The sequence below is a fragment of the Leopardus geoffroyi genome, chromosome E2, assembly GCF_018350155.1.
Source record: "Leopardus geoffroyi isolate Oge1 chromosome E2, O.geoffroyi_Oge1_pat1.0, whole genome shotgun sequence".
Classification (NCBI taxonomy): domain Eukaryota; kingdom Metazoa; phylum Chordata; class Mammalia; order Carnivora; family Felidae; genus Leopardus; species Leopardus geoffroyi.
In genome coordinates, this window is record NC_059335.1 from 12707319 (window position 1) to 12717998 (window position 10680).

Here is a 10680-nt window from a genome sequence, read left to right on the forward strand (position 1 = left end):
CCCTGTCAAAACCTGTGCCTGCTCTGCTCAAAATCTTTCCCTAGCTCCCCATCACCTCTAGGTCAAGTCAAGCCCCCTTAGCCTGGCACTCCTGGCCCCTCATTCATTCGACTAAATTTTTAAATGAGTGATTCTAATTTTAGATTAAAAAATACACTGACCTCTTTCTTTGTGCCAGGTGCTACCCAAAGATCTGGAGATGCCATGATGAATAAAATAGGCAAATGTTAGGTGTTCTAGATGGCTTCCTACTAATCTGAAACTTGATCCTGTTTCTAGGCACTGAGGACTGAAGGAAAAAGGGTGACTCCTTTCTTACCCTCACAAAGCTTCCATGAGGAAAACAGGAAGCAAAAAACCTTTAATTTCAGCTTGCCATAAGTACTCAAGATAAAATGCAGAGGGGATGGGGTGCTATTAATTTATTATAGAAAACTTCAAATACAGAAGTAGAACAGGACTATGAAGTCCCATGCACCCTTCACCCCAGCTCCCACAACCATCAACTCGTGGCCAATCCTGCTGTATCCACAATCCTGCTCATTTCTCTAACGCAAATTCGATGTGCCATCTTTGAAAGATCAGGAAGAGCCTGTTTGACACCTGTGCCAAGATATGAATGATGAGTCAAAGATCAGAGGGAAAAGCATTTTCAGGCAAAGGGAACAGCAAGGGCAAAGGCCTGAGGTGGTAGGGACTGGTGTTTGAGGGGAAGTAGAGGTAGGTACACAGGGATGGATAAAGAGGTGAGTGAAGTCAGAGACAAGTAAGAACAGACCACATGTATAGCCCCTGGGCCATGATAACGTTTGATTTAAGTATAATGGGAGCTCTTGAGAGTTGAGCTAAAATATAAGTCAATTCTAAAAGCCTGGAATACTGCAGTGGCTTCCTATGCCGTCAAACTGTATAGTCAGAGCTCTTAACTCTACCTTTAGGAGCCTTTCCCCTCTCTGAATTCTGTTTCAGGCATACGTAGCTGCTATCACTTTCTCAATCAAACCATGCACCACTTTTTGCCTGTAGGCTTCTGCCCTTGCTGTTCCCTGTGCCAGGACTCCTATTCTATAGTTGGCTTCTATTCATCCTTGGCTTAAAGATCACCACCTCTTGGAAGCCTTTCCAGGCTGGGGCAGGCACTTCCTCTGGCTCCCACAGTTTCCTATGCTTCACTCATCCCAAATCTGACCACTCTGGGTTGTGGTTCTGATTTTGTGTGGATCTTCTTCCTTTGATTGGGGTGCCAGGATAGGGGCCAGGTATGTCTCGTTCCCTGCGGAAACCACGGTGCCCACCAACACGGGGCTTGACACAGACGACGACAATAAGTATTTCTGATGGTGGTGGGGGAAGGGCTTTGTGAGAGTTAGTAAGTGTCTTGGCCATCGCGCCCCCTCTCCGGATGCAAACTGACGCCAACTAAAACAAGGCCACTCGCTAGTCCGCAATCCGTAAACGCATGCGCTTTGCTCAGGCGCGCCCCCCGCCACCCCTCTCCCCCTATATGCTAATCACGACGTTCGGGAGTACAGCCTCTCCGGGGAATATGCAAATCATCCCTTCAGCGCCGTAGGGCTCCCATTGTCCCGCGCTAAGGTTATGCAAATAAGCCTCAAATCCAAGATCCAAGCCTAGTTGGCGCCCCCAACCCCTAGCTCATCTCATTTTCTGTAAGGCGCGTTCCTGCTTGCTCACGCACGCGCAAGCCTCGCAGTTTCTAGTTCCGTCTAGCTGCGGACTGTACCAAGTAAACCTGGACAGCAAGGGGCAAAGTCCGGAAGCCCCTGCGCGGGCCTAGTCGATGGCCCGACTCGGAGAGCCCCTCTCCCCACTGTGCAATGGGAATGGTCCACCTCGCCGCGCAAGCGCCCTAGGCGCTTCACGCCGCTTGTACACCCTCCTACCCAACTTGCAGCGCACGCGCAGAGCTCGGGCGTGCAGCCGCCGCCGCCGAGCCAGAGCGGGGGCAGCTAGTGCCGGTGAGTGTCCGGGATAGGGATAGGGGTGCGCGGGGCATGCTGGGAAGCGGGCGCTACGGCACCGCTGCATGATGGGAGTTACGGCTCCCATCACCGGGGCGAGCTGGCAGCGGTCTTGGCCCATCATGGCTGGAGGGCGAGACCCAGGCTCCCTTTTCTCCCCCAACACGGCTCCGTGCAGCCCTGGGGCATCCTGGGGAAACGGGACGCCCCGCCCTAAGGCATTGTGGGAGTCGGTCTGCTAGTCGTTATGGGCCTGGTGCATTCTGGGAAGGATTAGTGTAGCTCCTTTTGGGAAACCGGCCCCTTTTGTCACACACCTTCCGCTCAGCATCTTGGACGCTTGGAGTGCTTCGACGCAGAGCACCTTGAAAGGCGGTCATTATAGGCCCAAGGCATCCTGGGAAGAATTGCCGCAGGGCATTGTGGGAACTGGTCCTTATTGTCTGTTGTAAGGTTTTGCTCTGGCCTCCTTGCCCTTCCATTGTGGGAACGGGTGCCTTTTATGTTCTCACAGGGCATCTTGGGAGTTGGTTGCTGTTGGTTCAGAATGTAGTGGGGTCTTGGCACTGTGTTTTCCCTGTGGTAGCGAGGGAGTGTCACTTATAACCCTTTAAAATTGTGGAAGCCAGTATGGCCACCATAGTCCTTATAGGAATGGGACTGCACCAAAGAATGCTTCCACCTAACATCTGGAGTACGCTGGAAGGGTCCTTGTGTGATGTGGGCTTGGGGGAGGGTAGGCTGGACTGGTGAGCAACGTCTCCGGGTAATCTCCTGGGTAGTCCTGATTGTAGTGTGTGGTTGCCAGGTAACATAGAACATCCACTTAAAATTTGAATTTCAGATAAATAATCTTTTAGAAATGTTTATCCCAAATACTGCTTGGAACCTATGTATATTAAATAATTTTCTGTTGTTTATCTGAAATTCACATTTAACCTAGCATTGTCTGCTTTTATTTACTTAATTTGGCAAATTATCCTGGCTTAAAGTAGAACTCCTCAGTTAAATGGGACCCTACAGGCAATAGGGTATTATAAGAACTCTCCTCTGCCAGTTATGAATCTTCTGTCCTTAAAGCCCAGATTCGGGGGTGTCTTTAGAAAGCTCCTTTACCACTGATACCCGCCCTCCCATGCCTCAGCCTCCTCCAGGCTTCACTTTTAATCTTTTTTTTTTTTTTCCCCCGGTCCCCAGCATTAAACTTGACTTCCAGACTTTGAAGGGATTGTGTATTTCCCATCACTGTATACCCAGTACCCAGCACGGGCCTTGGCATAAAGAGGCGTAGCTGAGGTTGCCAGTCCTTTCACTGACTTGCTCTTCCTAGCTCTTTACTGCCAAAGATTACAGTGGAAGACAAAAGAACTACTCTGTGTGTGTGTGTGTGTGTGTGTGTGTGTATGTCGAGGTACTGGTGAAGAGGGAGAGGTTCTTGTGTTTGAGGTGGGCTTTGGAGAACGAGTAGGAGTTCTCTAGGTAGATGGTGGGGAAGGAGAACATTCTAGGCAGCAGTAGCAGGATTTGCTGAGACCCACAGATGTGAAAAGTCCTGGTGTGCACAGGGAGCGATGGTAAGTCTGGAATGGCTGGGGTGGATAGAAAGGGTTATGAGTGGGAGTATTAACAGCCACTGTTACTGCAGTAACTGCCACATACCAGTAGTTTATATCGAATGAGCGCTACTGAATCTTCAAAAAAAAATTTCAGCTGAGGGGCCGTTTATGAGAGGTAGAATCACATGGCTTCAAATCCTAGTCCACCCATCAACCAGTTGGTGTAACCTTAAGCTACTTGTTAACCCTCTCTGTGCCTCAGTTTCCTCATCTGTACAAAGGAGACAGTCTGTCTCAACATAGTTATAAGGACTGCATGAGTTAAGCCCTGGAAGCTCCTTTTGTACTGAGAAGGAAACAGGCTAGAGAGATTAGGTCCTTTGCTTGAAACTACACAGCTAGAATGTGGCAGACTTGGGGTTCAGACCTGGACACCATCTTGCCAAGGTATAGAACTAGGGCTGGCGCGAACTAGGGCGGCCATACCGCTTGTTTAAATACTGAAATACCTCTAGCCTGATTAGTATATCACCACTATGTCAAATAATCCCTACCCCCAACTGCCACTTTGGACCCTCTCCCAGCCCCCAGACTTTCCCACAGTCCTGCAACCAAAGCCTTAATTCCTGGATAGGCCCCTGTTCCACTCTCAGTTCTGATTGGTGCCCCTGCTAGTACCCGCTGCTAAATATTTGGAATGTTACCTTTCCCCGTTCCGCTGAACAAGAACCACAGATGGCTTTGTTGCCCAGATGGGGAAATTAAGATCTACAGAGGAGCTGGGGCTGTCTTTTCCTTTCCCCCAGCACTGAGCACACAGTTGGGCCCTGAGAGGCAGGTGCTATGTAAAAATTTATTGAGTCACCACAAGCCTTTCCTTCCCCTGTCCAGCATCCCGCTCTCTTTGCTGACATCCTGCATTGGAGAACTTGTGGCTGAGGTGTGGCTGTGGAGAGCTGGCCGGGGAGGGACACTGCCTAGCTGCTCCTCTGCTCCTGTCTCCTGTCTCCTCCCCTGGCCATGACAGAGACCCGTGAGCCAGCTGAGACTGGGGGCTATGCCAGCTTGGAAGAAGACGATGAGGACCTCTCTCCAGGTGAGGCAGCCTTAGAGATGGCGGCATTACCTTGAATATCATCCTGGTTTGGAATTGGGGCTCCACTGAGAAATCTGGAGAGGGAAGGGCACCTTGTCTTGCTAGGTGTTCTGTTCTGACTGGGACTATGTGCCCTGCTAGTGGAATCCTTCTGGCTGAGACTTTTGGGGGTTGTAGATTGGCTAGGATTGCTCTTCTTATTAGGGGTTCTAGATCGGCTGTAGTCTCTTTCCTTGCTGGGGGTTCTAGATCGGCTGTGGTCTCTTTCCTTGCTGGGGGTTCTAGATCGGCTGTGGTCTCTCTCCTTGCTGGGGGTTCTAGATTGGCTGTGACCTCTCTTGCTAGAGGTTCTCGATAGGCTGTGATCTCTCTCCTCTCTGGATTGGCTGCAATCTCTTTCTTTTCTGAAGGTTCTGAATTGGCTGTGATCTCTCTCATTTCTAGGGGTTCTGAGTTGGCTGTGGTTTCTCTCTTTTCTGGGGGTTCTGGTTTGGCTGTGCTCTCTTTCACTGCTGGAAGTTCTAGATCGGCTGTGATCTCTTTCTTTGTGGGAGGTTTCAGATGGGCTACGACTTCTCTCCTGGCTGAGTGTTCTCGATCGTCTGTGATCTCTCTCCTGGCTGGGGCTTCTTTCCCTTCTGGGCATTCTATATTGGTTATAGTTTCCCCCCTTGCTGTGGATTCTAGATTGGCTGTGTCTTCTCATCTGACTGGGAGTTCCTTTCCGGGTACGACTTCTTGCTCTATGGTGACTTCTCTTCCAACTGTGACTTCTCACCATACTATGACTTCTTGCCCTTCTGGGCATTCTAGACCCGCTCTCACTTCGGGTCCTGCTGGGGGTGCTAGACGGGCTCTCACTTCGGGTCCTGCTGGGGGTGCTAGACGGGCTCTCACTTCGGGTCCTGCTGGGGGTGCTAGACGGGCTCTCACTTCGGGTCCTGCTGGGGGCGCTAGACTGGCTCTGACTCTGGTTCCTGCCGGGGGTGCTAGACCGGCTGTGACTCCGGGTCCTGCCGGGGGTGCTAGACCGGTTGTGACCCTGGGTCCTGCTGGGTGCAGTATCCTGGTTGTAACTCTTGAGCCTGCTAGATACTTCACTTGGGCTGTAACTCCATTCCCTGCCAGGGGTGACCATCTGACTAGAACTCTTTACCCTCCTTGATGTTGATGGAGACTGGCTGGAACCTCTCTTCTTGAAGGGAGTTCCAGTGGGGCTGTAACTCTTTGCCCTACGTGGGGTTATAGCCAGCCCAGAACTCTTCCCCATGCCTGAGGCTCCTGGTGGGCTGTAACTCTTCTCTCTGCTCACACTTCTAAGCTGGCTCTTATTTCTTTCTCGGTTGTTGTTTCTAGGCCGGCTGCAACTCTTGCCCCCACTCTGTTTTTTCTGGGAAGTAGGAGTTCTCATCCTGTTGGGCACACTTGGGGTGGCACCATGAGTTCTCATCCTGCTGGTAGTGCTGGCTCTGCTGGGTGACCTCTTGGAGCTGCGGCTTCCCCTTCTTCTGGGAGTTCTGCCCCGGCTGTGTGTGCCCCTCCGCTGGTGGAGTCTTACCCCACTGACCTTGCTGGCCGTGGTGTCGGTGCTGGCCTTGCTGGCCCTGGTGTCGGTGCTGGCCTTGCTGGCCCTGGTGTCGGTGCTGGCCTTGCTGGCCCTGGTTTCGGTGCTGGCCTTGCTGGCCCTGGTGTCGGTGCTGGCCTTCCTGGCCCTGGTGTCGGTGCTGGCCTTCCTGGCCCTGGTGTCGGTGCTGGCCTTCCTCGCCCTGGTGTCGGTGCTGACCTTCCTGGCCCTGGTGTCGGTACTGGCCTTCCTCGCCCTGGTGTCAGTACTGGCTTTGCTGGGTGTTCTTGTCCCATTTCGGGCTCGGGACTTGTTGCTGGACTGTTTAGAAGCAGCTGTCTTCGTACTTGCCCACTTGGGAGACCTAGAACTGCTTGGGCTTGTGACCGAGTTAGGGGCTGTTGATGGCTTGGCGGGCACTGAAGCAACGTTGGGCTTTGCCGATTTGGTGGTCTTCAAGGAGGCGGGAGGCTTGGGAGGCACGGGGGACATCGAGGGTCCAGTGGATGCTGGAGACGTGCTGGGCTTTGAGGGTCTCGTAGGTGGAGAAGGCATGGTAGGTACAAAAGGGCTTGTGATCCTGAAAGTCACAGTGGACATGAAAGACCTGGTAGCCGTGGACAACCACCTGACTGCCTCTCACAGGCCAGCTGCATGAAGTCATAGTGGGCATTGAAGCCCCTGGAGGGTGGGTGGTGTGAAGTCAGTGGTAGGAGGAGAAAGAGGGTGAAGGCCAGAGGGGTTGCCTCCATGTTTGGCCACCATTCAGCGAGTATCTTCTGAGGTTGACTGGGGATGCAGCGTTGCTGGGGACATGGAGATGGGTCAGACCCAGGTCCTGCCTTCCCGAAGTCTCCAGGTCACTATCCAGGTGGTCAGGATATGTTGGGGTTTGGAGGCGGGGGCAGGGGCAGAAGTCCCCAGACAAGAGACACTAACCACCTGAGGAGGCATGGAGGACCTCACAGAGGAGGTGACGTGTGAGCTGGGACCTTAAAGAGGAGCAGGGGTTTGCTCTTAGAGAAGAAAAGGTCACCAGGTGGGGGAAGAGCAGAGCCAAAAGCCTGGAGCGATGGGGGAGATCAGGGCCTCGGGCCCCCCTTGTTCACTCGACCCACACGTCCTGGGCTGGGCAGTGTTGGGGACCCCAAGATGAGTCAGACCTGCCCTCAAGGGGTTCCCAGTCTGATGGGGGAGACCTGTTGGGGCCCAGATGGCTACAGCCTCTAGGACAGTCACAAGGGGAGACGCTGGGCCAGCAGGAGCCAGGGTGGAGGGAGCCACCGCCATAGACGACAGAACCTGTTCAGGGTCCTGAAGGATGAGTAGGAGGTCGCCAGGTGGCCAGAGTGGGAAACAGCCTTCCAGGCAGAGGGACAGCAGGACAGAGGCAGAAACAAGAGAGAGAGCTGCAGGGAGGGACATTAGGCCAACATTTATAACCCATTCTTCTAAGCTGGGTGATGCCGGGGGACCCAGCAGTGAGTCAGACCCCGCCTGCCCGCCGTCTGGTGGGAAAGGACTTTGTACCGGCACAGCCCTGAGGGCTGGGTGAGGACAGCCAGAGGGCAAAAGAAAGTGACTGGCTGCCTAGGAGACCTGGGAGGTCTCACTGAGGAGGGAGGCTTCCTACGGGGTCCTAAAGAATGATGTGGAAAACCTGGCTGGGCCACTCCCAGCAGAGGGAACAGCACATGTGAAAAGCCTCAGAAAAGGTTTGACAAATTGAATGAATGCCAGCCACAGAGAAGGTGTCCTGGATGCTCAGGATGCAGCAATGAACCAAAGTCCCTGCTTTGGGGCACAGGCAGTAAACACATGAGTAGATGTCACCTACAGTAAGTGGAGGAGAAGAACAAAGCGGTTAAGAGCGTAGGGGGAAGGATTGCTCTTTAGACAGTGTGACCAGGGTGAAACTGAGAAGGTGACACTTGAGCAGACCTGGCGAGGGGAGGGAGCAAGCCTTTTCTATCTGTAAAAAAGGTAGCAAAGGCCCTGAGGCAGGTGTGTGCCTGCGGGGTTGCCCCGACGAGCCCAGTGTGGCTGACTCAGTTCTCACAGGACCCTTCTGGGCTGCTGGAGGAAAGTGAGGAAGAGGGGCCAGGATGGACACAGGGCAAGGCTGTTGCGGTCCTAGGGGATGCTTTTGGCAGACCAGTGCCGCTGTGGTGGGGACTCCCTCCTCCCAGACCCAGGCTCTGCATGCACTGGTGTCACCCTTTCCTGTATGGCGGCTTCAAATCTTTTTCCTTTTTTTTTTTTTTTTTTTTTTTTTTAAGAAGAACCTTCTTTCTTTCTTTCTTTCTTTTTGAGACAGAAAGAGAGAGAGCATGAACAGGGGAGGGGCAGAAAGAGAGGGAGACACAGAATCCGAAGCAGGCTCCAGGCTCTGAGCTGTCAGCACAGAGCCCAACGCGGGGCTCGAACTCACGAACTGTAAGATCATGACCCGAGCCGAAGTTGGCCGCTTAACCGACTGAGCCACCCAGGCGCCCCTCTTTTTCCTTTTTTAACCTAAACTTGTCCTAGACGTGTTCTGCATGCTCATGAAATCACAGCAATATATCTGTACTTGCAAATCAATATTTTCATTCACTCAACTGCGCACACACACACACACACACACACACACACACATTTATCACACATATCATATATGTATGTGTTTTAATTTGCTTGAATCCTGTTCAGGTGTTTGTCTTCCTAAAATGATCTGGCGTAGGACACCGCCCATATTTAGCTTTCCCTGTTAGAGCTGTGTGATTGGAGGCGAGTGAGTCGCCTAACCGCCCTGTAGCTCAGTTTCCCATTTATCACTTAGGGATGACAACAGTACGTCCCTCAAAGGGTTGTTGTAAGGATTCGGTAGGTTAATATAGAAGAACAGGGCTCTTAAAGTAGCAGTGGATGCTGTTACTGGTACTGTTTTTATTACTGTTACTTTGTCCTTCTTAAACCCTGGAGATGCAGTTCTTGCAAGACATTCATTTGCTTAATACACAGACACTGAGTGTCTGCTGTGTGCCAGGCCGTGTTCCATGTGACAGGGATTCTTCCATGGGGAAGGGCAGGGTTGTGTCCTGGCTGTCCCCTCCCTACTGTGGTGAGTCTGAATGGGGCCCCGGGAGGGGCACAGCCCTGTCCTCAGATGCCTCTGACTCTCCCTGTCCATCCCCCTACAGGCCCTGAGCATTCCTCTGACTCTGAATACACTCTCTCAGAGCCAGACTCCGAAGAGGAAGAAGATGAGGAGGAGGAGGAGGAGGAGGCCACTGACGATCCTGAATATGACCCTGGCTACAAGGTGAAGCAACGCCTGGGGGGGGGCCGGGGGGGCCCGTCCCGCCGGGCCCCCCGTGCAGCCCAGCCCCCGGGCCCCCCAGCCCAGCCCTGCCAGCTCTGTGGCCGCTCACCCCTTGGGGAGGCCCCACCAGGCACCCCACCTTGCCGGCTCTGCTGCCCTGCTACAGCCCCCCAGGAAGCTCCAGCCCCTGAAGGCAGGGCCCTCGGGGAGGAAGAGGAGGAGCCGCCTCGGGCTGGGGAGGGTCGACCAGCTGGGACGGAGGAGGAGGAGGAAGATGAGGAGGAGGAGGGCACCTATCACTGTACGGAGTGTGAGGATTCCTTCGACAACCTCGGGGAGCTGCACGGGCACTTCATGCTGCACGCCCGGGGCGAGGTGTAGGCAGAGCCCCCCACCCAGGGAGCTTGGCTAAAGGGGTGGGGTGGGAGGAGGGGGCTGAGGAAACTGGGGTGGTCGCAATGGTCATGTGGGACGGGGTACCGCCGATCTGTGTCGTCTTAGCAGTAGATGTGTGAAGGCCAGAATAAAAGCCAAATTCTGTGTGTGTCGGTCCAGCGTGTTTGGTGTGTGTGCGTGCACGCATGTGTGTAAACGCTTGAGTGTGCGAGGCACGGGCCTGGGGCATTTATCCCTCCCCCTCCCCCCTCCCCTGGCTCCTCCCTGGGGGAAGCTTAAGAGCACTGTTGCCAAGACTATTAACATTTACTAAGGGCTTATGTTCAGGTGGCTTCCGTATATTTAACTCATAGACCCGAAGACGTACAACAACACAACGGTTTTGCACTCATGTAATAGAGTCCAGGGTGGGTGTTTCCAGTAGGTGGGCAACCCTTCTCCATATAGTGATTTGGGGACCCAGGCCATCCCTTAAGCCTGCTGTCGTCCACATGGTCATGGCTGAGTGGCCGTGCCTGGGTCCTGTCGGTGGAAGAGGAAGGTGAGCCTGGAGAGGTACACGTGATCTCGGCCAGGCCCCCTGCCCGCAAGTAGCACAGCCTGCTCCTAGTTACGTTCCTTTGCTGAGGAATTTGTCACATGACCACAGCTCCCTGCAAGGGAGTCTGGGAAAGGCAGGTCTAGCCAGTGCCCAGAAAGCAGAAAACGGTTTGTGGAGGACAGTCGATGTTCTCTGCCACTGCCTGAGAACCTTTACAAAGAGGACTTTAATTACAATCAGA

At 53.5% G+C, this 10680-nt stretch overlaps 1 protein-coding gene across 3 annotated transcripts; it reads left to right on the top strand.

The window, feature by feature from the left end:
- The first annotated feature begins 1643 nt into the window (after positions 1 to 1643).
- ZNF428 (zinc finger protein 428) lies at positions 1644 to 10050 on the top strand. 3 transcript variants are annotated; one of them, XM_045442098.1, is made up of 3 exons: positions 1644 to 1979; positions 4430 to 4634; positions 9381 to 10050. In XM_045442098.1, the coding sequence occupies exons 2-3, from the start codon at positions 4559 to 4561 to the stop codon at positions 9881 to 9883; spliced, it is 579 nt and encodes a 192-aa protein (XP_045298054.1). In that variant the 5' UTR covers positions 1644 to 1979; positions 4430 to 4558; the 3' UTR covers positions 9884 to 10050. The 3 variants fall into 3 exon arrangements, with proteins under 3 accessions (XP_045298054.1, XP_045298055.1, XP_045298057.1); XM_045442099.1 differs by lacking the exon at positions 1644 to 1979 and adding an exon at positions 2087 to 2430; XM_045442101.1 differs by lacking the exons at positions 1644 to 1979; positions 4430 to 4634 and adding an exon at positions 6953 to 7057.
- The last annotated feature ends 630 nt before the right edge of the window (positions 10051 to 10680 follow it).

Excerpts from the sequence above, each read along its gene's own strand:
- ZNF428 (XM_045442098.1), top strand. The coding sequence starts at position 4,559 with ATGACAGAGACCCGTGAGCCAGCTGAGACTGGGGGCTATGCCAGCTTG. Across the intron at positions 4,635-9,380 it reads CGATGAGGACCTCTCTCCAG|GCCCTGAGCATTCCTCTGAC; the intron begins GTGAGGCAGCCT and ends ATCCCCCTACAG.